The sequence below is a fragment of the Lepisosteus platostomus genome, chromosome 1 (assembly GCF_059453375.1).
Source record: "Lepisosteus platostomus isolate fLepPlt1 chromosome 1, fLepPlt1.hap1, whole genome shotgun sequence".
NCBI lineage: Eukaryota > Metazoa > Chordata > Actinopteri > Semionotiformes > Lepisosteidae > Lepisosteus > Lepisosteus platostomus.
Genome location: NC_142611.1, coordinates 67,623,732 through 67,650,737, shown reverse-complemented (window position 1 = coordinate 67,650,737; position 27,006 = coordinate 67,623,732). Strand labels below are relative to the sequence as shown.

At 48.1% G+C, this 27,006-nt stretch overlaps 2 protein-coding genes across 5 annotated transcripts in view; one reads left to right on the top strand and one right to left on the bottom strand.

Annotated features, from left to right (window-relative positions):
• The window catches only part of LOC148678554 (uncharacterized), a 57,220-nt gene extending 45,614 nt beyond the window's left edge, over nt 1-11,606 (top strand). For all 4 annotated transcript variants that reach the window (XM_088633944.1, XM_088633942.1, XM_088633941.1 and 1 more), the window contains 14 exons: nt 269-322; nt 733-894; nt 1,319-1,426; nt 2,485-2,592; nt 3,181-3,234; nt 4,103-4,210; nt 4,658-4,711; nt 5,489-5,596; nt 6,046-6,099; nt 7,188-7,295; nt 7,720-8,008; nt 8,535-8,722; nt 9,048-9,290; nt 10,233-11,606. In XM_088633944.1, the coding sequence (XP_088490070.1) occupies nt 269-322; nt 733-894; nt 1,319-1,426; nt 2,485-2,592; nt 3,181-3,234; nt 4,103-4,210; nt 4,658-4,711; nt 5,489-5,596; nt 6,046-6,099; nt 7,188-7,295; nt 7,720-8,008; nt 8,535-8,722; nt 9,048-9,290; nt 10,233-10,379 (1,785 nt within the window). In that variant the 3' untranslated portion in view covers nt 10,380-11,606. The remainder of the gene's footprint in view (nt 1-268; nt 323-732; nt 895-1,318; nt 1,427-2,484; nt 2,593-3,180; nt 3,235-4,102; nt 4,211-4,657; nt 4,712-5,488; nt 5,597-6,045; nt 6,100-7,187; nt 7,296-7,719; nt 8,009-8,534; nt 8,723-9,047; nt 9,291-10,232) is intronic.
• Nucleotides 11,607-11,852: 246 nt separating this feature from the next.
• Nucleotides 11,853-23,787, bottom strand: tmem106c (transmembrane protein 106C). Its single transcript, XM_088633964.1, has 8 exons — nt 23,084-23,787; nt 22,152-22,387; nt 20,522-20,585; nt 19,653-19,812; nt 18,693-18,833; nt 18,249-18,298; nt 17,428-17,481; nt 11,853-16,416 (listed from the first exon to the last, which is right to left on the bottom strand). The coding sequence occupies exons 2-8, from the start codon at nt 22,363-22,365 to the stop codon at nt 16,299-16,301; spliced, it is 801 nt and encodes a 266-aa protein (XP_088490090.1). The 5' UTR covers nt 22,366-22,387; nt 23,084-23,787; the 3' UTR covers nt 11,853-16,298.
• Nucleotides 23,788-27,006: the final 3,219 nt, after the last annotated feature.

Sequence of the window (27,006 nt, the reverse complement as noted above, 5' to 3'; positions counted from 1 at the left end):
TGATTTGACCGTTTCCCTTCTTGCTCTTCATGCTTATACGTTTTAGAATCAGAATTTTTGTAGCTGAGACATTATATTATATCAGGAAGTGTATTTTGTTTTAAAAAAAGATGGCTACGCTATTGGAAATCCGGGACGGAATGGTTATAATGACAGGACGCATGCAAGATTGAGATTCGCTCTGTGGCAGCGAAGGTAATGTGATCTTGTAAGGAGGAGCATGATCTCGGCATGGCAGTGACCTCCCATCTCTCCCTCTCCTTCCCAGGGTGCCACTGGTTTCCCCGGTGCCGCAGGCAGAGTTGGACCTCCTGGCCCCAACGTAAGTACCCCACCGATGCTTCTACTGCAAGACCAGCCTTAAGACTGAATGGCCAGAATGTCCGTATGGTTCAGGTTCTGCTCCTGTGATTTAGCATCGAGACCCGTCCTCACAGGCTAGTTGCAGCCATGCTCACAAGAGAAGAGTTGTTAATCGCGTGACCTTTTCTGGTCACACGCGGTGCCCACAGCACGGCTCTCTGTGCAGAGAGGGAACACGTCTGCATCTCTCCTGAAAAATCTGCCTTCATACATACAGTATTATCTACCTTATTTGAGGAGTGTGAATTAAGTGTGATGAAATGCCATGTGTCTCTGTGATTCTGTGTTCATCTGTCGGCCCTTGTCTCCAGGGCTGCTGCTGGTGCCCCCATTGCTGACCGCCCCCCTCTTGTCCTCAATCCTATGCAGGGTAACCCAGGCCCCGCTGGTCCCCCCGGCGCCTCTGGGAAAGACGGCCCCAAGGGCGTGCGTGGCGACGCCGGTCCTCCTGGTCGCCAGGGAGACGCTGGTCTGCAGGGTCCTGCCGGTCCTCCCGGAGAGAAGGGCGAGGCTGGAGAGGATGGTCCCCCTGTGAGTGCCCCCTATGACGCTTTGGGGTGTCCTCGAGCCCCAAAACAAGACAGTGAAATGGCATCCACCTATTGACTTCCCTCTGCCGCCGTGTCGTGTGCTGTAGACACATAGGCAACAGTGGAAAAATAGAATAGAAAGAATAATAGACTCATTCAAAAACACTCATCAATGAAAACAATGTCACAACGCACCATGAATACTAAAAAAATAATACAGATGAGCTTTCCTTATTTAATTTAAGAGAGAAGAAAGGTATAACAGTGCTATTCAATCATACCTTTTTCCGAAAGCACAGTTTTATATGTTTCTCTTATACAGAATTGTTTTTTCATTTTTGCCAGTTCTCAAGGTGTGAGCGGTATGTTTTGCTGGAGCAGGGAGGTCATTGTGCCTTGTGATTGACTGTCTCTCTCTCTCTCAGGGTCCTGATGGTCCTTCTGGTCCTCAAGGTCTGGCCGGGCAGCGTGGTATTGTTGGTCTGCCTGGCCAGCGTGGTGAGAGAGGCTTCCCTGGGCTTCCTGGACCCTCTGTGAGTATCACACAGACCTTCTGTGTGTCCCATTACGAGCACAGACTTCCAACACATGGGAGAGCAGAAAATGGAGACAATACAGTAGCATGGTATTGCCCAGATGGTAGTAAAAATTGTAAACATCAAAACAGAATCAATTAGAGAACTGCCTGATGTTATAAACTGGACGTATACAACAGATTTCAGTCTCCTGTATACGTTATTGTTTTTTTAAATAGACAAAAGCTGTGCATGACTAGCTGTAGTAATGCACAGAAATGGATCATGTTCACATACATTATGGTACCTGTTTCCCCCTGCTGTTATTCGTGTAATCCATTGCACAAGTAACTGACTACTTTTAAGAGATAACTTTGCTCATTAATGTGATGACATTTCTTAAAATAGGGAGATTCTAATTGCACACAGTGCAGACAAGTCAAAGCAAACAGCTTTCAGTGCTGGTTGCACATTGTGGCCCCTACTTTGGCCTTGGTTGATGTGTAAATGTACTTTGAAGCTGACTCTTGTACTTTGTTATGAAAAGAGCACTCGACTCCCACCCATCTTTAAATGGAGTTCATAACAAAAGTTTGGGGGGACAATCTCCAATTTCCACCAATCTCTGGCTGTAGGGCAGGTGTCCCCAATTCTGGACGTGGACAGACGGTGTGTCTACAGCACCTGAAATGCTGGCGGAAGCTGTTCATGTAGTCGAGATAAAGTAATAATCGGCTTATTCTGATCATTATAAGCTGCCCTGGGCTGAAACGCTGTAGACACACCTGCCAGGACCACAACAGTGGAACTCTGGGCTAGGGTATAAATAGGACCCCAAGATCAGTATTTTCTCCATGTTCTTTGTGCTAGAACAACTCTCCACCATTCTCAAATCTACCGCCTGCAGCAGCTTGTAGATTTAATGAGGTCTTGACTTCCTCATCCATCTGACTGGCTGGTTGGTCTCCAAGCCTAGCAGATTAAAGCCAAAAGTTGGTGAGCCCAGCTGTCTGCATTGGGCTAAGTCGGTGCACACTGCCTCCTGTTGGTAACCCCTGTGACCTTTGCTTTTTCAGGGCGAGCCTGGCAAGCAAGGCGCTCCAGGAGGTTCTGGTGACCGTGGCCCCCCTGGCCCTGTGGGACCCCCTGGCCTGACTGGACCCTCTGGAGAACCTGGCAGAGAGGTCAGTATCTTCTCATCCTGCTGGCTCTCCAGTGGCATTGGACACCCTCCGCTGTAGATCAATACACCGACGAGAACAAAACCGCCTGATTCCAGCTGTATGCGCTTCCATTTACTGAGGCTCGACCTATAAGCAGTGCCTGTAGATACAGTACAAATCCTGACAATAAACTTTCATCGTATCTGTAAGTAGCCAAAGACTTGTGTTTACAGCATGTGCACTGTTTTTGTTCAAACTGACTGTAGATCTGTGCACCTGCTGGACTCGACTTGAGCAATATGTTCTGACTACTGTATGTACATGTAGAATAGAACTGTAGCTGCACTGTAGTGACTGCAGCTATAAACTATGACAGTATTGAAACTGACTGTAGCTACGCCCTGATGATGATGATGAAGTTTATGCACATAAGTACTTTTATCCAAAGTGATTTCCTAGGCTACCATTTGCAAAATGAGTTGTTTTGTACAGTATATGCATGTACACAGGCTCTATAGGTAAAACAGTGGCTGTAGCTTAACATTGATTCAATTCTTATTATACATAAAAGGACATTAATGATATATACCTGTTTCTGTCCCTGCACAGGGCAATCCCGGATCTGATGGGCCTCCTGGCAGAGATGGTGCCACTGGTGTTAAGGTAAGGCTCTGCAGCCTTGCAGGGTACAGGGTGCTGCTCCTGAGAGCATTCCCACAGCCCTGATGGGATACCAGCTGTACAATGATTCTGCAGTAAGTGAAGTAAAGATCCATGAGCCAGGCTCAAAGGTTCAGATTGTCATTAGTGATGGGTGATTGTGTGATCTGCTCTCATGTAGCACAGATAAGCCATTATATTTATTAGCCTTAACCCATGGGCTAAGAAATCTGAGATTTTATTCAGGTTCTTCAGTCACAGTGATATTTGAATTCTTGGAATAAAAAGGGCATGCAACAATGCCTGTGCCCACAGCTTTTAAATAATCAAATATGTAAATCATATTAAGCACATAAAACACATATTTTCCTTGAATATTTAGCTGTGAACATCCATGATATTACGCTGCCTTGAAACTGGAATTTGGTGTAGTTTCAACAGTTAATAGGACATTTTTCATTTTAATTCAGTTGTGACATTTTAAATTGGATCAGAGATGTGTTAGCCCAAGCTATACAATTAACCAGGCTTCCAGGTGTCACAGTAAATCACTGACACTCAGAGACTAATTATCCAAGTCACACATGTCTTAATCGATTCAGTTTTTAACTGTAGGTATAACATAGGTACCTAAACAGAACAATACGTGTATTACGTTATAATACCCTGAAATCCATCCTCTGGGGCAGCAAGGAAAACATATCAAATAAAGGATTATTTTTCTATAGCGGATACTAGTTTATGTGCTGTATTAAAACCTTTTAAAACCTTTTTAAAACCACAGCATGTAAACCAGTCCCTAATGCATTCACATGCAGTACATGCAAGGCAGGTGCTTGGCTAACTGCTTGTGTAATGTCTTCCCCTACAGGGTGATCGTGGTAGCACAGGCCCAGCTGGAGCTCCTGGCGCTCCTGGTGCCCCTGGTGCTCCTGGACCGGTTGGGCCAACTGGCAAGCAGGGAGACAGAGGAGAGGCTGTAAGTGCCATTTACACTGCCCTCAGGGCCTGAGGCAGCTCCTGCTTTATCACAGGACACTGACACTGGTGGACTTTACATGACAGAGGACATGCAGTGACGTGAAATGTTAATTTTTGCACTATGTTGCAATCTTCTTCTAATGTTGTTGTTACTGTATAATATTTCTATATTAAGTCGTCTGTACAGTTTAAGCAACTGAAACATAATTGTTACAAACCGCACTGAGTAATTGTGATGCATGGTAGTATTTCTGTATAAAATGCCAGCGAAATAACTGGAAAAAGATTTAAAAAGATCTACAGTAGAATTCCTATCGCATTAGTAGTGTTGCAGTCCTGGATCCTGGTTGAGAGCTCAGAAAGTCATGCCGTGCCAGCTCAGGCTGAGGCCTGCTGTCGAGAGCGATTGTTCTGAGCTGCTGCTGTCCTTCCTGTTTCCCTGCAGGGCGCCCAAGGACCCTCCGGGCCCCCCGGACCTGCTGGTGCCAGAGGAATGCCTGTGAGTTCTCAGTTCCCGGACACTTGCCCAAAAACACTGATGGCCCCCCCGGTCGGTCTCCTTTTAATTAGCAGCAGGCCACTGTGCTGCTGCGAGTCTGAGGCCGCTTGTGTTCCTGGCGAACTATAAACAGTCAGGCTGTGTCACAAAGCTTCATCCATCCCCTTCCAGGGTCTCCTCCATTAGCGCTCCTGCGGGATTTCACACACGTGTCGCAGGGTTTCGAATCCGCAGGATGCGGCTGTCCGGAGCGGTGACTCTGTGGCTGAGGATCTGCGCCTGTGGCTGGAAGGTTGCCGGTTCAAATCCCTCGGCCGGCAGAGGAATCCTACTCCGTTGGGCCCCTGAGCAAGACCCTTAACCCCAAACTGCTCCAGGGGCGCTGTACAATGGCTGACCCTGCGCTCTGACCCCAAGCTTCTCTCCCTGCCTGTGTGTCTGTGTCTATGGAGAAAAGCTGGGGTAGGGGAAAAGACAAATTCCTAATGCAAGAAATTGTATAGGCTAATAAAGAAAAAAACATTATCATTATCAGTTTAGTAAGGCGGCAAGCTTTTCATCATCCCGACTCTGTGCACGTCCAGATCCGGCCAGGAATCGCCACAAATTGGCCAGTGCGCTTCTGCAGGGCTTTACAGCCGTTCTCCCGAAACCCAAGTCATGTGACTTCAAATCCAAAGCTCCCGAGCTGAACTCACCGGAGGAGAGGATAGGTCTGTGATCCGGCCAGGCGCCGTTTCCAGGGACTCATACCGAGCCACTGCGTCCTCTTCACAGGGACCCCAAGGGCCACGCGGGGACAAGGGCGAGGCAGGCGAAGCTGGTGAGAGAGGTCAGAAGGGTCATCGCGGCTTCACCGGACTGCAGGGTCTGCCCGGACCTCCCGTGAGTGTTTTCCACGTTCCTCATCCAACCTGGGAAAGGGGCTGTTCCGGACTGGAGGGACTGTTGGCCAAATGGGCAGGACAGTGGTGTGGGGCACCTTCAGAGCGCAGCGCCGGGGTCAGAAGTCACCCCACCCTCATTGGAAAGCCACTGCCTGAGAAGTACACCCAGGCCTACCTGTGTGGAAGTGCTTTTTTAATTCAACGCACTTCAGAATCAAACTATAAAGGGCACTTATCATGTGTAAAAAGTTACACAATTAAGCACAAAGTTCTTGCGGATGCTAAAAACAAATTGAAGTATTTCATGCCTGGAACTGTTTCAGTGATTATATTATTATATTGTTTGTCTTTCAGTGTCACTGGTAAGCCCAGCCCTCCTCAGATAGTAGTGTCTTGTTTGGGTTTTTTCCGGAAAGTGCGATAATGTGGTGTTCTCTGTCCTCGCAGGGTCCCGCTGGAGATCAGGGAGCCACTGGTCCTGCTGGTCCATCCGGAAGTCGAGTGAGTGTCCAGCTGGGATGGTCCAGCCGATATCCCAGTCTTCCAAGTGTTGAAGCACTGCCTACTTTCCTGTATAACGCCTGACTGAGCGCCTCCTCTTTCAGGAGTTCTCTGTGCATCTGCCCAGCTTTACTACAGTACATTATTATACCAGTGATTCCAGCCTAAATTGATCCTGTGATCATTTTCATTGGGCAGGAGTTGCTAGGATGTGAGAATGATATGTATTATGTAACGTTTGTTTTTAAACCAAAACTTTAGCTTATGTTTGTTGTCAGATGAAAACCATTCTAAAACCGACCAAATTTACATTTAACCCAGCTCAGGTGCAGGAGCGCCTAAATTGGTAAACATGCATGTTCTTGGCCTACGAGACTGCGCTGATAAGAATTTGTAATTCTTCTCTACATTGTTCATTTTGGCCCAAAATTGAAGAATTGGAGGAACAAATATGCAGGATCTGTCTGGGACTATCCGAAAGAGGCTGCAGGAAGTGTCTTTCTGTCCTTATTTCTTTGGTGGTATCAGCTGGAATTTATATCGGTAACTTGTTAAAGCAGAGCTCATCCTGCAAGTCCCTGGCACTGACACGAAGAGAGAACACTTGGTAGCAGCAGAGCTGCCTCTGCTCAGAACTGGCAAGACAGGCAGAACCGATAACTACAGGCTGATTGAATTCCCTCTTGTGGCCATCAATGTAGACCCACAGTCGGCTGGGCAGACACTCTAGCAGTGACAGAGTCGTCCTTTGATTCCCCAGGCAGCTGTGCAGTGTCATGTGCTCGACTGTGCCCCTGCACCTTGTCTTGGCGACTGTTGAGCAAAGAATGGCTCACTCTGGTCACTGTAGGCAAGAGCCATGCCTCTGCCAGTTAATGACTTATGAACCTGCTGTGTAGGACCTTCCTTACAGCTCGCTCGCTGTAGTTATTATTCTTCGATTGAGTTGAAGACATCCACCGGAATGAACTGGAAGGTCACTGTAACGAGAGAGAGTCCCTTCACCTCGCCCGAGGGTGGATCTCTCAGACCAGTGCTGTCAGGCAAGCAGTGCTGTGTTAACCCTTTGTCTGCTCTGCTTTGTGTAGGGACCCCCTGGCCCCGTTGGTCCCCATGGAAAGGATGGTTCCAACGGCCTGCCTGGACCCATTGGACCTCCAGGACCTCGTGGACGATCTGGCGAGACTGGTCCTGCTGTAAGTACGGCTGAGAAGCCACCCACACCTCAAGATCCCACAGGGGCCACCTTGTAGAGCAGTGCTTTGAACACTGAGAACACAGAGGCTTGTGGGAGTCTGGAACAAGCTAGCCAGCCATGTTGTCAAAGCTTTCATTCTGGTATCATCGCATAAAGATACTGTCTTCCAAATAACTGGATGACATCCTAGAATCAAGTTATTATCCCCTAAAACTCAGGTGGGCCAAATGGCTTCTGCCTGTTTGCCACAAACACATGCTTAAACGACGCCGAAGAAACCAGAAGCAGTTCTGGTCTGAGAAAAGCACGTCAATCCAGCAGTTAAAATGACTGGACGCTGCTACAAGTAAAAGAACAAAGGAAGGTGGCGCAGGTGGCGTCCCAGTGCGTAATGTCCTCCCTGTCCTGCTTTCGTCTCCCAGGGTCCTCCTGGTAACCCTGGTCCTCCCGGTCCTCCCGGCCCCCCTGGTCCAGGGATTGACATGTCGGCCTTCGCCGGCCTGGGCGCGCCCGAGAAGGCCCCGGATCCCCTGCGCTACATGAGGGCCGACCAGGCCTCCTCCTCCCTGAGGCAGCACGATGCCGAGGTCGACGCCACCCTCAAGTCCCTCAACAACCAGATCGAGAGCATCCGCAGCCCCGAGGGCTCCAAGAAGAACCCCGCCCGCACCTGCAGGGACCTCAAACTGTGCCACCCTGACTGGAAGAGCGGTAAGAGACGGGGGGGACCCTCGCATCACCCACTGCTCCAGCATGGTGTACAGCCTGACATGGATTGCACTGTGGGGTGGACCTGGAGCTCTGGGTTCCGGGAGGCCCCTCCCACAGCAGAGTGATCCATGTCAGGTTTTACTCTGTGCAAGTCAATGAACAAAACCCATGCATGAAAACAGAAACTTTCTGTTTTGTGTCCCTTGTCAGAGCATGCAAACATTATGTGAAGAATGACGTATTGATGAAAACCTGCATTGGGTCAGACTCCTTCGAAATGAGAATCTGGTTTCTGTTCGGGGGGGCTGAATCAGGCAATGTAGCGCACGTCACCTGCGCTGATGGGCCATGCTGTTTGCACGCACAACGTGTTAACGTATCGTGAGATCTCGGCGTTCCCCAGGCAGGGTACTGATGAGCAGCGGAAGCCCTCGTTCTAGTCCGTAGCATCCCCCCTTGTGCTCTGCGCTGTCCCCCACCAAGGGCGGATGAAAGCTGACCCGGGCCTCCTCTTCCTCTCCCGTAGGAGACTACTGGATCGATCCTAACCAGGGCTGCACCATCGACGCCATCAAGGTCTTCTGCAACATGGAGACTGGAGAGACCTGCGTCTACCCCAACCCGTCCAGCATCCCGCGCAAGCACTGGTGGTCCAGCAAGAGCAAAGACCGCAAGCACGTGTGGTTCGGAGCCACCATGAACGGAGGATTCCACGTGAGTCTTCTAGGGCACGCTTCTTATCCACCGAGGAACTATCCGAGGCCCTTCGAGTCCTTAGATTCCTCTTTTTAAGTAAAAACAGGATTACTCTTTTAAGTAAAAGCCTTTCGGCAGAAGAAGGTTTTGACCCTGAAGTCTCCTGTGCTGTGCCACCTTGCAAAATGGTGCAAAGGTTGTCAAAATTCTGTGTGTTTCATAAGCAGGTCAGGCTAAAAGCAATTTGTTACAGAGTGTAGTATAAAAGTGTAGTGCTTTATGTCCCTTACAGGGATTATCGGTCTCAGCCTGCTCTTGACCTGCTCTCTGTCTCCCCCTGCAGTTCAGCTATGGTGACGACAGCCTGGCGCCCAACACGGCCAGCATCCAGATGACCTTCCTGAGGCTGCTGTCCACCGAGGCCTCCCAGAACATCACCTACCACTGCAAGAACAGCATCGCCTACATGGACCACAGCAGCGGCAACCTGAAGAAGGCCATCCTGCTGCAGGGCTCCAACGACGTGGAGATCAGAGCCGAGGGCAACAGCCGCTTCACGTACAGTGTGCTGGAGGACGGCTGCACGGTGAGGCTCGCGCAAACACGGGTGCCACAGGGCAGGACAGGGCCAGGGGGCACGTGCCCTGCGGCCCATTGGAATGATGCATACAGAGCCCTGCCAAACTGAAACACCTTGAGCAAGGAGATATATTAGGGAAGAGTCACAAGCACAAAAGGGAGCAGGCACAAACACCTCTTTATCTTGCCTTGACGGTTTTAGAAGAAAGATTGGGGGAACACGATAATGATATTTTTCATTCAGTTTTTAGAGACTGCGTATTCCTTCAGTTTGTAGGGATGGGGGTGACCCAATCTTTGAAAGTGGAATGGTGTTTTGTCCAGCAGTGCCGCTCAGAGTTGTGGCTGGTGTAAAGATGCATCTGAATGCTTTTGAAAAATGCACAGCACCGTTATAACCATTTTTGCTATAATATAAATCCAAAGGTGAGAAAGACCAGGGGAAATGCAGTATGTGGCTGTGGGAACATTTTTCCAAAGTATCGTTGCAGGGAGAATTGGTCCGCCTTCGTTTTCCATCTGTCAGCGAGTCTCGTGACTCTTGGGAATGGGGAGGGGGCGGGGGATACTCAGAGTAAAATGATAAAAGTACAGTGCAGCCGTGTTGCAAGTAGGAAGTTCGCCACGGCAAACTGGCCATGCGAATGAGGATATAGGGGACCCCTGTTTCACCCCCCCAGAGGTGGAATGAGGCAAGGGTGACGATGAGGTGGAGGGAATGCTGGAAAAGACATGCCCCTGACCTGGATTAGCACTGAGCCAGATGAGGCTGAGGAATTGATTGCCTTTCAGTCTCAAAGAGACGTTTGTAGACTACCGTGCCCGACTTTATCAGGGCCTAGTGAGTGCGCAGATCAGAGCTGTAGGATTGGTGTGTCTAATTCTCCGCACGCTTGAGGCCCATGGAAGCTCCTCTCACAGGCCTGGTCTCTCCTTTTCTCTCCTGCAGAAGCACACCGGACGATGGGGCCAGGCCGTAATCGAGTACAAATCACAGAAGACGTCTCGGCTGCCCATTGTGGACGTTGCGCCCTTTGATATAGGAGGAGCAGACCAAGAATTTGGAGTTGACATCGGTCCAGTCTGCTTCTTGTAAAAAGAAAAAAGATAAAGTAACTCAATTAAGAAACAAAACACACACTCGAGAAGAAGAAAAAAAGAAGAAATCAAAAACCAGTCTTTTTTTTTATTATTTTTGAAACGGACTTTTAAAAGTACTTTCCAGTCGCTCCTAGGATCTCTGCACTGAATGGCACCGACCGACTCCACTGTTCCCCCGTCCAGCCCGCCATCCACACTCATGCGTCTCGGACCCCCCCGCCCCCCTCAGCCCCCCCCCCAAGACCAGGGCCAGCGGGCAGACCGCCTGATGAAGAAGGAATGAGAACGAGGATGAAGAAGGAACAAAGCGCAAAAAAAAACCAAAAAAAATGTGGTGTTATTTATTTATTGTCTTCTTGTAAGATCTTTGGGGTCCAAGGTGTGTTTATGAAATGGCGTTGCCCCCCCCCCCACTTAAACGACGAGTCCCTGTGTCAGTCGTCCCCTGCCCCCCCCCCCCCCACTCACCCCCCCAAAAAAGTGTTACGAAGGATGTAAGTGCAGGTGTTCCTACTACAAATACCATCACAGTGTGTATCTGAAGAATTACTGTGTATTATAATAAAATAATGGTGCTATTGATGTAAAACAGTCTGTATTTTTTAACAACGGTTTATATATATATATAAAAAACTTTTTGGAAAGTACTTTTTGATCTGGGCTTTATATTTTTTTTTTGTTTCTCAGTGCCTTAAGCCTCTCAACCGCCCTTACTTCTCCAATTCTTTTCAGTTACGCTTGTAATGGAGATAATATCCTAAATTGGAACGACCCTGGTAGAACTTTGTTTGAATTATGAAGATGCTGATTTTTTTTTTATTTTAAGCTACCTCACGCTAAAAAAAACAAAAAAAAAAACCAAAACAAAACGAACCTTGAAGCAGATGCTAAGCTGACCAGCATGGGTGAATCTGGTGCTTGGTGGGGTGTAAATCGCTTTGGCCCCCCATCTTCAGAAGGTGCTATTCGTTCTATCTGCCACCCCCTACCTAACCCCCACTCACCCACCCTCACCCTGGCATGGCAGAGAGACTCTAGGAACCAGGGAGAAAGTTGGGTTCGAACCCAGGGGCCCTCTCAGACAATCACTCTTAAACCAAGGGAAGCCCATGGACCAGGGTGGGCGGGAGTCGCGTGAGAGTGTGTGTGTAATTTTGATTTTATTTTGTTGTTGTTACGGATTAATTAATGTAAATTGGAAATAAAAAAAAATTACAACAAAGTCTTTTTTTTTTTTGACTCTTTTAAGTTCCAACGTTCCCTAGAATGGCCTGCGTATGGGACAGCTGGCCTTATTTTATTTTGCAAGACCATTTTTGTCTTTCTCCCCCCCCGAGCGAGAGGGAGGAAGACTCTGACGTCTGTGCCATGTGCTAGCGTCCCAGTTTTTGTGTTCAGCGGGAGAGAGGGAGTAGAGCGTTCTCGGAGGGAGATGGTGCGTTTCTGGGAGGTGATGTTTTTGTTGTTGGGGGGGAAAAAACAGAATATGAAAGATGAGTCAGTCAAGCGGAACATGAAATCCTGTAACTGTTTTTGTATATGTAAAATAGATGTTTTAAAGTATTTGCAGTACTGGTTCGAAGCATGGTAGAGTAGCGCTTGATACCGTTGCCAATGACCGACACAAGTCTTGTGAATTGTCACCCTGTACTCTTGGACTGACCTTCCCTTTCCACCCCTTCAGCCTTCCTCGTTAGCAATAAACGGCAGACGCTTTTCTCTAAACAAAAAAGAGCCACGTTTGTTTCTTGTTTTTAAAATGACTTTTTCTGTATTTGTTTCCGACTTACGATGTAACTTTTGTTTGATGTTTCTCTTGACCGGGGTATAATTCAATGACGGAAACAGGAGAGAAGTTTAAAGGAAAACTACCACGAATAAAAAAAAAGATTTTAAAAAAGGCACAAAAAAGGGATTTATTTCAGTCCCTGGTTCTTGCTGCACAAGCCCAGGTGGTGTCTGTCAGTATCTAGCGGAGCAGGGTCCCAGGTTCAAGAACTTGGGTTATGTTGGTGAATGTCTATCATGGGCTGATATAAAGAAAATTAACTTCCTTTTCTGCAGGCAGATATTAAAGACTATCAGGAGATTCACATATCTCATCATTCTTTTGATGAGGCAGAGGTTCGAATCTTGAGCGGCCAGTGCTGAAGTTCCTGTAAAAGCTGAACTCTTTTACCCTTTAAGCACCCAAGGGCCTGGAACAGGGGTGACTGGGGGTGCCAGGCAGAGTACAGCCAGTGATCCAGTTCTCTCACACACTGGAGGACTGCTCCAGAGAGCTGCTTCTGCTGCCGCTGCAGGGTCAGGTCAGGTTAACTACCCTAAGAATCCGGTCGAACAATCACACAGGGGCAGGTCTGGAGTGGACTGGAACAGCAGGAGTTCGGCTGGCCCCTGGTGGAGTTTAAAAGTAGATGACAGTGGACTGTGTTTCGTTGCATTGTCATTTTATTGATCAGAGGGTCTGACGTTTAACAAAGGCTTCCTGGTCAGGGACCCCTATTTTCCTGGTTTATATTGTCATCAGCAGCTCAAAACAATCACTTTGATAATGCAGCATTTAAAACAATTTTGGAAACAAGAAAACACTCCTCTTAATTTTAACAAAACATTTTGGGGGTGTATGTTTGAGGTCCCCAGACCCTTTGAGAACCAGTGTAAGAATGCCTGAAACTAGAACTACTAGACCGTGAATGTCTTCGATGACACACATGATTAACAGAAAAATAAATGTTTTCACCCCTGCTATGGGAGAAGATGGGATAAGCATTGTTTGTAACACTAAGTCATCACTACTCTTTTATTCTCTATTAGGCGTGTGCTGTTGATCAGAGCTTTGAAGGTTGTTTTTTTAAAAGAGCTTACAAAGAAGAATGCATTATCATTAAACAAAGGAGGCACGTAATATGACTGAGTAAATCTGATCAAGTTCCCACTACAGCAGGGAAATCCCTTTCAATACTTGGTAATAGTGCAGGCATATTTATAAAGCATCAAACTCAGATAATGGGTGATAGTTTTGTTCATTATGGCCAACTGAAACAGCTTACCCCAGACTTGTATACTGATGTTTTGAATTTTTGACACTTAAGCCAGTTTAGAAATAGAATAGAAACTCTCCATTACTATAATAACCACCAATTTAAATTACTATATACCATAGGCCAGGATTGTCCAACTACGCAGTTGTCCAATTATGCAGGGCCCTGTGTCTGACTTAATCACTGCCTTAGCCTCCAGCCAGACCAACTGCACATTACTTCTCAAGCATGCAAAATGCAGAAAACCAAAACACACCCAAGAAGGACAGAAAAGAATCCTCTTTATTTAGAACAAACTTATAAACATCCAAGCATGAACTTTTAGCAGCAAATTCTTTCAAACCCTTACAGCAAACAGCCTATCAAGTTAAGAAAGAAATGAATGCCCATTCTCAAATTAACGTTAAGCTCAGTAGTTTATGCCCAGGGATCAATACCAGGGCTGGAAGAAAAGCGAGCCTCTTACAGCGTGCAGCCCAGCAGGTGCCTCCTGCGGAACGCCAGGAGTTTCACCGCAGTCCTGGGGTTCGTACTCCACCTTCAGCTTCTCCCTTCCCTCAGACGATTGGGCCGCGAGGTGGCACGACGAAGTTTTAAAAGAAATTTCTAACTGAAGTTGCAGTGCCCAAAAGCATCACAAAGCACTCAAGAGCATCTTTTTCCTTGTTGATACCCCAACAAGCAGACGAGATTAACTTCACCTCAAGTGGCTGAAGGCCTGGGAAGAAGACCATTCAATCCGTCCACTCATCTAAAGAACTGGCTTGGCGTAGTAACAGAGGGCTCATGGGACCCTGACAGCTTGGCGCTGCCTTTGTCTGCGAGTCGCTGTTGGGGCCTGGGCTGTGGCAGGGCCCTGCGCCTCCAGGAGGCGAAAAGTTGCCCGAGTCCATCTGTACGCTCCGGGCTTGTTCAGTTACGTGGCTGGGCAGTGAGCCCAGGCAGCCCGCGGAGCAAGAACGGTCCGCAAGTGACCGCAGGAGTTGGGCCACAGGCCCAGCCTGTCAAATCTCAGGCCTTCCTCAATATCACCGAGAGCCGCAGTTGAGTGCTTCAAACAGTAGTGCTAATAATCAAAATGGCTCTTTTTTTAGTTCTAAACTGAACAGAGAAAAGCAGAGGAGCCCACCTGACACCCAACAGGGCCTGACAGGTAACTGGGCTCCATGCCTTTCGCTCCTGATGAGTCTGCGACACTGTAAATGTCTGGCAGCTCTAGACCAGAGAGAAGGGTAAGTCCAGTCCTTCTGGTTTTATTTTACTGATGTTTTCCCATTGGCAAATTTGAAAAGTTCTGCATTATTAACATTAGCAACATCCAGAATTAAAACCAGAAGACATGCAGCCCCTGAGGGGCCATCTGTGCTCTAAAGCAGACAGGCCAGAGATCTTTTTACCAATCTGAAATCACCTCAGTGGTCCATTAAGTAATAAATGTCCTCTTCCCTTTTATTGCAAAGACACCGAATCCTGCCAGGAAAATACCTTTCCCTCCACATCTAGTAGGTGCAAACCTGAAACCTTTAGCACTGAAAAGCAAATTTAAAAAACAACAAACAATTCGCAGTCCCCAAATTATAACACCAGGAACAAAACCCTCAATTCCTGAGCACCATCAGAAAGAAAATAAAAATGAAGCCGATAAAGATAAATATAAACAGGCAATTCCTACTTAATATATTTTTTGTCTTTGACTGGCAAAGAAATCTATTCAAATAATGAAAAACAAAAGTCTGCGAGTCCTAGATCAGGCTCCGTTATGCCTGGCAGCTGACACAGCCTTCTGTTAAAAGACATGAGATGCACTGCAGACAGGTGGGTTGGGGTTTCTGCATCCAGAGCTCATTCCAGGACAGTGGGACATGCGTGCGGGCTTTCATCCCATATTAACGTGCACTGAGAGTGTCATCTAAAACACTAGCTCCAGGAGGGCCTTCTCTTACATTTTTGGTTGCAACCCAAATACTTGATTACGCTAAATATCTTCCAAATTGGGATTTTTCTTAATCTCTTCAGCGGGTAATGACACGAGACATCCACTCCGCGTCTGAGCCCGATGAGAAGTGCCACAATTCTGCAGATACTGCAAATAATGAGACCAACTCTGTAACCGGGTTTTGGTTTCGCACAAACCTGAAGGCACTGGGCCCTCCTTGGAACGGAATACAAGACCTGTGCTTAGATGGTGGGATTTCTGAACCCATTCATGTCTTTTTTTTATAATGAAAAAAATAAGTGCCAAGTAATCCGTGAAGTTTAAAGTGCTCCGCTCAGACCGAGATCAGGAATTTAGAAGACGCCAAGGCCCAAAAACTGGCTTGGTGCTGAAAGCCACCAGTCGGCCGGCGCCCCTACACCACAGCCGAGGCTATCCCAGGCAGCCTGCTGCCCAGTCCAGTGTGACTGGTGAACTCACTGGCTACAATCAAGGGGGCACCAGGGCAGGACCGGGCTGCCCTCCTGTCGCGATCAGACGCTGTGGTGCATTAATACCGCGTGGCCGCAGCCTCCTACTGGACCTGATCCTTCCCTGCCGCCGCGCCGCGGGCAGCAGAACCTCTCTGCTCTCTCGGACGCCCTGCTTCGGCCGCGTGCAATATCCTCCCTTCTGCACTCGCAAAAGCAGCCAATAAAAACCAACACCACCACCACCACCACTCCCCCGGCCCCTCCACACCCGCGCTCGGGCCCGTCCGCGCAGCCGCGTGGCCCGGCCCGCGCTCGCCTCCCGCGGCGTCTCTCCCCGTTCGGTTTGTGTCCCTTCCTGTTTGGCCTCCGTTAAAAAAAAAAATAGAAGAGCAGCCCTCTGGAAAATAAAGAGATAAATCCGGGAACCTGCGGTGTGGAGCGCGGGGAGCGGGAGGAGAGGGCTACCCGGACAGGGGGGGTCTGCGCTGCACCGTGGAGTTGCTGCCGCAGTCGATGTAGCGGTAGGCCTCCAGTGTGTTCTGCGCAGCGCGGGCCATGTAGGAGGTTTTCACCGAGGTCCTGCGAAGAGAGAGGGGGAGAGAGATTCAGCCGGGCACCGGTCACCACAGCCCGCTTCACACTGTCGGCCCTTCGCTGGCCAGTGCACGAGTGACCCTCAAACAGCTGGGGCTCATTTGGCCAAGTCCGCACCCTGACACCCGAGTTTTGGAAGACAGGTTTCGGGTATGCTCCCTGGGGTGGTGAGAGCCAGACTGTAGCGAGAGGCAGGTGGGGTTTCCCCACTCGTGTTTCAGGTCCGTGGACCCCTGCAGAACCAGACAGGACCAGAGGGCCTGGGACCGGAGCCACTGCCACATGCCGACCCATGAGCCACTGTACGGAGGTGCCCAAGAGACGCCTGCAACTCCATATTTAGACATCTGGAAACATGCTCGAGAATTATAGAACAACCCCTGAAGCTGACTGTGCTGGTATGCCAAAGTGTTCTGGCAGAATTGCATGGGTCTGATCACAACCTCATTTTTAATTATTTCTCTTCAAGGCGAGTAAACAGCCTGATCGCAGATTTGCTGAAAGACAGCGGTAGAACAAATTGTTCAGACGGTCCTGAATAAATGGCACTATTAAGGGTGTAGTGCTGCATCTTTTATATAAGAGCCATAAAGCAAAAGCTCAGACTCTCACAGCCAATGTAAGACATGTAATTCAGACTTTACATGCATCACATCCAGTTCAATCCTGGTCTTATTAAAAAAAAAACATCCTGGGGGTTTGTTTGTGAGGATTGCTTTGTAGCAAGTAGCAACAGGCAGGTAATTAAAGATCCAATCTGTATGGTACAGATTAATGAGAGAACAAATTAAAACTTCCAGGTTATGTAAACTGACTGCAGTATCCCTCTTTGGAAAACTTTCCTCTGACAGAAGGGGCTAAAGCGTGGCCCATTTACTAACTGCTTCTTCCAATTCAGGGTCACGAGGGAGCCGGAAACCTATCCTGGCAAGCAACATGAGCAAGGCAGGGCAGCACAGACATTTCAGAGCGAGAGGGAAGAGGAGGCGGACTTACTGCACAAACACCACGATGTTGTGGACTTTGATGCTCTCCATGGTGCAGAACGTGCTGCAAGGAAAGGTGACAGCTCGGTCAGAAACCCTGCTGCTGAAATCGGCTCTCCCTAAGCTCTCCTCGCACTCTCTGAGGTGGGCGCTCGGGCTCCACTGCATCTCTCTCTGCCTGTTTTGTAGAAGTGCCGCACTGCTGAAGTGTGCAGCAGCAATCGCGTTCAGATCTGCGTGGGGAAACGAAACGAAACTTGGGTGCAACGCTGGCGTCACTCTAACAACTGATGAGGCATGATGACAGGCAGGTTTCAAGATCTTAACAGCTAGCCCAGAGACGGCTGACAGGATGAGAGGAAAACGTTTTTGAACAAGTTTTTTTTGTTTAAAGATTTCTTTCATGGCTGTAACCCTTGACTGATCCTGCCCGATACATCAAATCCAAATTTCAGGAATAAAATAGTTCAGGAGCCTGGCATTGTCCCAGATTGTTTACATACTACTGTGATCATCTGTTAAGTAAGGTTTGCAGGTCCTCTCCTGCCTTTGCTATTCTCTTTCTGAATTTAAAAAAAGTCACAATAAAGGTCAACCAGTTACTTCCTAACCGATTATCTGCAGATAACCAAGGCGACTCTCGCTTTCTTCTGTAACAGGATGTCCTGAGTGGTTAGGAACAGTGGTGAAGCGTCTGCTTGTTATTTTCTCACAATGCAGAAATTAGCTGTTTACTCAGTTACCTGAAAAATCAGCAAATCATTGCAACCTCCCATGCATTAAACCAAGAATCTTGAATCTCAAAATAGAAGACAAACCATGTTTACTTACTAGACGTATGAGAGACTGCCACTGATCTCCATATTTACAGTAAAGTTCACCTGCAATGCATACAAAGTTTGTTAATTCAAGAAGACACGGCACTGCCAAGTTTCAGAGCCTACTCTTCAGCTAGCGTGTGTTCGAGTGCCCGTTGTTTCAGATGGACTGTGGTGAGAATTTCCACATGCTTGTCTAGGCAGGCCTACCCTTCCAGCACTCACGTATTCGCTGTGCTGGGACTGGGACGGAAGGATGATGCTCAGTTCTCATGTAGGTTGGAGATGAGCCATTCACTGCCGCAGAAACGTTTCACGGACTGACCTGGTTTCAATTCCTGTGGAATCAGCTGACGTGTATGGCTCCTATTTAAACTGCGTTATCTACAGCGGGGGTTGGTCATTTCTCCGCTGAGGTTTGTATCTCGGGCATTGGGCACGCCGGGCGCTGCGATACCTGTCTCTGGCTGAGGGGCTGAATTTGCAGCACGTGGTCCATCTGCTGGGTCCCGATCACCGTCTTCATGTACAGCACCTGGCTGCTCACGGCGTCCACCGACACCGTGAAGAAGTTGGAGTTGCTGAAGTTGAGAGTGCTCTGGAACACAGGACGGGAGAATTTTACGACCCGCCTTTACCAACCCGAGAGAAGAGCCGCTTAAGGAAAAACAATGTATCCACCTCCCCCTTCCTCGCCCACAACCTGGTGTCAGAGCCCCTCCAGGAAGGCACCTGCTGTCTGTATCTGTCCCGCGTCTGTGCACGCCTGCGATAAATTATTTATTTAGTCTACCTTTCCTAGCCCTGACTGTAGACTTCCGTACTGCATTTTCTTGTAGACTGAAGCTGTTTGACAGAGGTCACGGCTGGAGCACAGCCCGTGGCCAGGGTTCTGCTGCAAGCATCGAGCTGCACATCTCCGGCTCCCTGTGCTCCTCCGCAGCGACCAGGGCTGTCTCTGAGGAACTGCGACGCAGAACTGTCCGCTTCTGAAACCCCTGTTTGCCGGTGAATGGTCAAGGACTGCCTCCAATAACCAGCTTGTGCATTTTAATCACGCAGAGCAGCTACGCCTGCGATGCACGAGGACGGATCCGCAAACAGTGCAATTCAGGCATGTCCTCCACCCTGCATGATAAGGAGCCCCAGTCCAGCAGCTTTTTTGGTCACCATTAGATCACCAGTTTCTAAAGATGGGGAACAACTGAACTGTCATCAGCTGCAGATGACCTGCTGAGCCTGGTAATTTAGAGATTAACTGCAAAAGGGCCAGAGATCCCTTAATTAAGCACACAGTTTAATTGAGCAAGGACTTACAAAGGGGCCTATGAGACATGCTGGCCTGGGGCTCTCCAGGACCAGAGGCCCCTGCTGTAACCCGGCTCCCTGACACGTTACCAGCCACAGGACAGCGTACCATCATCTTCATCAGGATCTTGCTGTGGTTACGGTCGAAGTACACCGTCACTTCCTTGATGCCATCGTCGCTCACCACCACCGAGCGGGGGAAGAGGAAGAATGCCACCAGGCAGGAGACCAGGAAGCACCCCACCACAGAGAGAACCACATACAGCTTCCTGCGGAGGCAGGCAGACACAGGGGAAACCATGTGACGCGAGTCAAGGAGGCCTTCACCGCTCTCTCTGGACTCCCTAGCGTCTCCCTTTGGGTTAAGGATAAAAATAAAATTGGAAGGGTCCTACGCATAGGCCTGTCCTGTTGAAATGACCCCCCACCCCCTCTAAAAAAATAACAAAAAAAAGTCTATTTATGCCCTATGGCACAAATGCATCAGTAGCACAACTGTAACCCAGTCTTCACAACCCTCTGTATCAGGCCCTGCGCGATTCCCCAGTTTCAGCATCCAGGTACCAGTGTGTTTGTGACTGCTCCTTTAAATGCCTGGGGCTGTGCCACAGCTGTATTAACCCATCCTCAAAGAAACTCTCTTCCATGCAGATTCCTATTTACGATCCTGCCTTCGATGGTTTTGATGGCCTGTCACAGATCCGACGCGTCAGTTAACGGAGTGACAAGAGTCAGGCGAGGAGGAAAGGACAGGGGACCTTTTCCCATTTCGTTTTTTTTTAGCCATACAGAAATAAAAATGGCTCAGACCTGAAGGAGGCTTCACAGCCGAAACGTTGCGTAATCTCTCTTCTCTTTTCAGCATGGAAAAAACCTATTACTCGTTCCTTTGTAGAATTACAAAATAACTGCTTAACATTACATTCCACCTGCCTGCCCTGGTGGGGCAGCAGCTGACAGCCCTCTGGATTGGCTTACGTTCTCTGTGGCTGCAGCCTCCGGTCTGTGTAGGGGATTAGGGCCACCAGCTCGTTCACCTGCTCTGTGAAACAGCAACGACAAGAAAGAGCACTGAGACGGGCGAAGCAACCTCCGACACCAGCACCTGCCTTCCTCACTGTGATCGGGGAGCTCGAACACTGCCCCGTCCAGCCGAGTCCAGATTTACTGGAGCAGCACTTCCTGGCGAACCCGTTAAGAGCAGGTAAAGAGGAACTGCAATGCTACTTATACATTCCGGGTTTAGAAAGAATCAGTATTGACAAGCGTATTTCGAGCCACAATGAAAGTGAAATGCACACAGTAACTTGGAAAAAAAAACGCCAATTTACATCACAAAACAGACAAAAGTTCCAGGTCTGCGCAGCGCCATGTTCTACGATTGAGAATGGGGCAGCCAAACGTCCAGCGAGGTGAGGCGGCCCTGTTACACTGTAAACAAGCAGGCTTGTGGATACATCTCTCTTAATCCAATAGAAATACTGCTCTCGACTTCGAGATGGTTTCGCGACAAATTACTACTTGGGAACTCTGCCTGCAGATCACTTTGGAACTTTTCTGTGGCGAAACGCCTGCCGCCCAACCCGCACATCGCAGTGACTAGTGAGCGGGAAGGGCCACATCACGTCTCAATTAGTGGGAACTCCTGCTCTCGCTCGTGGTGAGACCAGGGGACTGCACCAACAACGGCGACCGCACAGTACTTTCACAAAGTTCCCGATCTTGTGCTTAATTCAGAATAGGTCCGATTTTTCTATAGCGTCGGGGTTAGTCATTTGGCTGTAGATATTGAATATCTGGTCTGAGAGATTGGGACTGCAGCTCCCCTCTCACGCCCGTTGGTTGATGCTATGAACTGCGACGCTGCTAAAAGCTCTCCTGCCTGGACATCCGACCAGGGTGGTGAAAACTGCATCGCGAGACCACACGCTCACAGCTGGATTAATACACTAATTAAAGAAAAAAAAAACACACTGCACAGCAGGAGCTCGCCAAGTCCTGTCACTCTCCCCCCCGCCCGCCCCTTCCCCTGTGCTTTATCTGTGCAGCAAAAAGTTGCAAGAACTCGCACAATCAGATAACAGAGGAACTGAAACAAGCAGACTTTAGGTCAGGGAGAAAGGACTTAGACCAATCCTCTTGTGAAACACACAGAAAGAATCGGCTGATGAGGTGTAACCACACTTTTCGCTTATGTCGGTTGCTGGTTGGTTTGCTGTAAAAATAAATGAATGCCTGTGGCCATCGGGACTCTGAGGGCTCTGGAAGAAGGCAGGGTAGCGCCTGCTCCACCAGCACTGCTGGGTGTGCAATCTGAAAGGCGGTGCTCTGATAAGCAGAACCTGGGTTCAAATACGTTTGCAACCGTGAGTCCAGGCTGCTTAAAAGCCGCCATTCGCTCCTCCTGCACCCCAAGGAGAAACCAGCTAATCCCACTGTTCACACCTGTGGGCTGCTCAGGTCAGGGGGGCACCGGGACGAGGGGGCTGGATGGATTCCGGCAGAGCAGCTGGCCGGAGAATGGGATCTGCAAAACCAGTCGGACGGGACCGGGCCACAACAGGTCTGGACCCCCAAGAGCGGCCCGGAACGCGCCGGCTCTGCTCACCCGAGGGGATGCGGCCGGTGCCCTGGCAGGTGGGGCAGGTGATGCTGTCCCTCCCGGTGAACTCCACGTAGGGGAACTGGGCGATGTCCGCCTGCCTGTCGTGGCCGTCCAGGGAGTCGTCGTCTTCGTCGCCGCCGCCGCCGCCTTCCCTTCCCTTGCGCCTGCCCCCCGTCAGAGCAGCGGCGCGGCTGCGGTGCGACCAGTGGGCGCCCATGGCCGAGCGACCATGCAGACAGCTGAAAGGGCAACACACACACACAGGCACACAGAGGCCGTCAGGCACACCGCTCCGGCCCGGGACGGCTGCTGGCGGAAACTCTGTCGGTCCCCCCAAAGCCCTGAGGTGCGGGGCTGCCAGAAAACAAGTTTCGCAACCGAAACTGTCCCCGTTACTTTTTACAGTTTTTTACCGCTAAACAAGTGTCGGGCGCTTTAATTTTTGTTTCCTTCTGCCTGTCCGCGCCTTGGCAGTTAAACCCGGCAGATAAAGACAGGAGCTAAAATCCCAACCGGTCGCCGCTTCGAGTGATCGCGGATTAAGTACTAGAGCTTCCGAAACACTAGATAACTTTCATTAGGAATCCAATAAGGACCCAAAAATCAAGCAAACCTGTTTTCGTCTAGTACAGTGCACATGTTAAGAGTTCGTGTAATACACGGCGATCGCATTTTTTCCTTGCACCTCTGATGAAAGACCTCAAAGCCTAGCCAGGTTAGCGACAAGACGAGATGTTGTACTGCTCACGTAATAATGCGTCCTTTCGCCATGGCAGGATAAACCCACACACGAACTATTTCCATCGCCAAGTTTAAACTGTTCTAAGTAAAACAAACATCCTTTTTTTTTAAATTACCTGCTAATAAAAACGGATGACAACGGCTAGTGTAAATGAAAAAATAAGCAGTACTTCTCCGGAGCAGAGCTAACATACCTCTACCGAAGACTCGCTACTGTTGTGATCGGCTTTGCTCCGTCAGCCGGTGCGATCCGACCTCGCATCCCCCTTTACTTCACTCCTCTTCGGCCTATTGCTCCTCGCAGGTACCACCAGCTAGCAGTCCACAGCACATGAAACGCAGTTTCGCAGCCGCTGTTTTCGCCCTGTGCGCCGCTAGAAATTCCAGCCTGAACGTCGTTTCCGGAGACACGCGGGGGGGGGGTCGAATTCAGCCCCCCTGTCACGTGAGAAGGGCTTCTGCAGAGCGCCGGGCTGTGTGACGGGTGATGTACTGTACAGTGCGTGTATAAGCATGAACGACCTTTGAAAACCTAAAAATGTTTTGACTCAGACGCCCGCCCCTGTTCTCATTTTTTGTTCATGGGCGGTTCGTTTGTGAGATAAAAACGTGACTTGCAAGACAACCGGTGACTCATTTTTTTTGTGGTTAACTGACCGCCTGTTATGCGACGAATGTGTCTGTTGGAAACTGTAGATTGCAGTAGTCAAGAGTTTATTTAAATTTGCTTAATAGACATGTTTTGCAAGTTATACCTCAGGCACGTTTTTTTTAATGGTATTTTACGACGTTTGTTTCGATCAACACCTGTCTTTGCTAGCTCCGTGAAGTTGCCCCCCACAGACAGCACAAACGATGAAACCCTCCTATTATTTTCAGACTATTTTGAAGTTATAAAACTTTTACAAAGTTGTACCGAAAGATATCACAATCTTATGAACAGATTCAAAAGGTGACCAACCTAGTAATGAAGTGTGGACACCGAGTAGCTGTTGGGTTTAATTCGTTGATGACGAATGGCTTTTCGCTTTCAACCAGCCTTTCAGTGTATGACGTCTTGTAAAATTATGGGATATACGACTGTTATTATTCACCGCCGGTTTACAACGCTAGACAGTAGAAACAACTTAAATTAACAACAGTTCTCCTTCGTTTATGACTGGATTTATTGGGGCTATAGCGGCTACAGTCGCACTTTGCCCGGTGAAACATCAATGCTATACTTTAGTTCTGATAATGGATATTATTTAATCAAGTAATAATAGGTTTATTCTATGCTGAAAAGAGAAGAAAAAAAAACAAAACGTTTCGGCCGTGGAGCCTTCTTCAGTTGAGAAGGTTCACACCTGAAGAAGGCTCCACGGCCGAAACTGTGTTTTCTTTCGTCTCTTTTCAGCAAGGAATAAATATGGAAGCCCGTTTCCGTCAGGGAGTAAAAAAAAACCGCGCTATGGGATCTCGCAATTGCGACTGAGTATCTCAGAATTCCGACTTAAAAACTCAGAATTGCAACTTCATATCTCAGAATCACGACTTGAAAACTCAGAATTCCGACTTTATATCTCGCAATTGCGACTTCGAAATAGCCCACATTTCATTGTCTGTCCTTTTGTTACTGTAACGGATTCGGGTTCTAGGGCCTGTGCCCTCGCCGCTCCCACCCTAGTCCGGGCCTCACTGCAAGGGCTCGAACCCAGGTCTTGCCAGCTGAGCTAAAGAAGATCTTTTTTAAGTAAAAAAAGGACATACAATGGAAATATGTAAAAAATATAAATTTCAGCTTTTATAACTTTGAATTCCTCTGGATGTGAAGTGTCTTATTTCTGTATCTTTTTTTTCATATTCTGTCTCCGTTTTTGTATTTCTGGTGTTTAAAAACTTTTTTAAAAAGCCCACCATCCACTATTCCATCCGAGTACTATGGAAGCCTCACTGGCGAAAATAGGATTCCATAAAAAATAGTGTAATTAATTTGATTTTTATCAGGGCACTATACAAGACAAGTCTTCAGGCCTATAGATCCTGTGATCCTGTACGATTCATGAATATAGTGTAACGGACCGGCCGACATACAGTACAGGTTGGTCGATCTGGTTGCAGTGTGGTGACAGCACCGCCCTCCCCTGCGCAGAACAGGGATGCTGGCCGCCGGGGTTAAAGAAAGTGTTCTTTAGCTCAGCTGGCAAGACCTGGGTTCGAGCCAATGCAGTGAGGCACGAACTAGGGTGGGAGCGGCGAGGGCACAGGCCCTAGAACCCGAATCCGTTACAATAACAAAAGGACAGACAATGAAATGTGGGTTATTTTGAAGTCGCAAATATGAGATAAATGTGGGAGATATAAAGTCGGAGTTCTGAGTTTTTAAGTCGGAATTCTGAGTTTTTAAGTCGCAATTCTGAGATATAAAGTCGGAATTCTGAGATACTAAGTCGCAATTGCGAGATATACCATAGCGCGTTTTTTTTTTTACTCCCTGGCGGAAACGGGCTTCCATAAATAAACCTATTGTTCCTTTGCAGCCTTCGCATGCTGACGCAGCTACCCACCTGAATTATTTAATCAATATGCAAACAGCCGTGTCGTAAAACCCGCTCAAGGAAGGGGCCGCAATTAACGGTGTCCACCAGGGGGCAGTGTCGCTTCCAGCGTCTAGCAAGGTGCAGCTCATGGGCGCACATGACGGTCGTGCTCTGTAGAGTGTCAGTGTTCAAAATGCCATGATTTATCGGTAGTTTGTATCACTTAAAGCAGCAGCTGGAGTCAAGTGCTGTAGGTTTTATTCAAAGTTTCAACATCTGCTCTGTAAGCCCTTGTACACTATAGGCATGAGGGGTCCCCAGCTCTGGTCCTGGAGAGCCTCAATCCAGTTAGTCTCACAGATCACATTTTAAATATGGGCTGCCCAATGAGCTATTGATGAATCAAGCAGGTAATCTGTTCGATTAAGAGATCTCTGATCCTTGAGAGCTGAGTAAGAGTAGTAAGATCAAAGGTCTTAAATCAGTTAATCTTCTGGATTGTGTTCTGACCTGAGCAGTCAATTAAACAATTAATCTCATTATTTTCTAAATTAGAGATCGTGTTTTTCTTTAAAGCCTTTTACAGTTGGTTACACAACACAGCCATGTTATTAAAGGAATATTCAGTCACTAAATTGTCTCAGAGCATGGCTAGACATCCTACAGTTATTGAGCTAACTAAATAATTAAACCGTTTAATTGAGAATGTGGTTGGAACTAAGATCATCAGACACTAGGTCCTCCAGGAATTGAGACTGAGAACCTTGGCTTAGATTTTAATCCTGAATGATAGCTAAATATCTTAATTTAACAATCCACCTGTTAAATTGATCACAACAGAATTGTTGTGTTCAATATCTTTGGAAACTGGTGATTTAATAGTGGCCTACAGAACCTAATGAGTTGGGGGCACCCCAGGACAGAACTGAGTATTGCTGCTATAGGTATTGCTGACTCTGGATCTGGAGAATCACAGTCCAGTCTTATACTAATGTCACACTGAGTCACTTATGTCTAAACAGTTGGAGCACTTTGTTCTTACTGTTCAGTAACACAGGTAGTTCTAGTAGGGAGCTGCGTCAGCATGCGTACGCTACAAAGGAACAAGAAAAGGTTTATTCCCTGCTGAAAAGAGAAGAAAGGAAACACAACGTTTCAGCTGTGGAGCCGAAATAAAGAAAAAGTGTTTCCTTTCTTCTCTTTTCAGCAGGGAAAAAACCTTTACTTGTTCCTTTGCAATAATACAGGTAATCAGGTGCTCAATTAAGGAGACTGATTCTTGAGGGCTTCCAGTGTTAGATGCAAGAATTACTAATTACTACTATGATTACTAAGAATTACTTGTGTACTTCATTAAAAACACCTGCAGCTAGTCACTTTAGAAAGTGATGATTTAGTGGTTACCTGTAAAACCTGATGGAATGATGCTCTTCAGGAATGGGGTTGGAGATGCCTGGTTTACTATGTGTATATTGAATCATCAGTTGTATATCAGACACACTGCAAAAGCTTGCCATAGCGAACTACACAGAGCAAACTACACATACTAGTAGCTCCAGTGCCTGCACATTGATAAAACTGAAAAGCCTTACACTAAA

Bases quoted from the DNA above. Each gene is read 5' to 3' on its own strand.
- tmem106c (XM_088633964.1), bottom strand. From the start codon at position 22,365: ATGGGCGCCCACTGGTCGCACCGCAGCCGCGCCGCTGCTCTGACGGGG. The intron at 18,834-19,652 runs GTACGCTGTCCT...CCTGTGTTCCAG, and splicing joins AGATCCTGATGAAGATGATG to AGCACTCTCAACTTCAGCAA. The intron at 18,299-18,692 runs GTATCGCAGCGC...TATGCATTGCAG, and splicing joins AGCCCCTCAGCCAGAGACAG to GTGAACTTTACTGTAAATAT.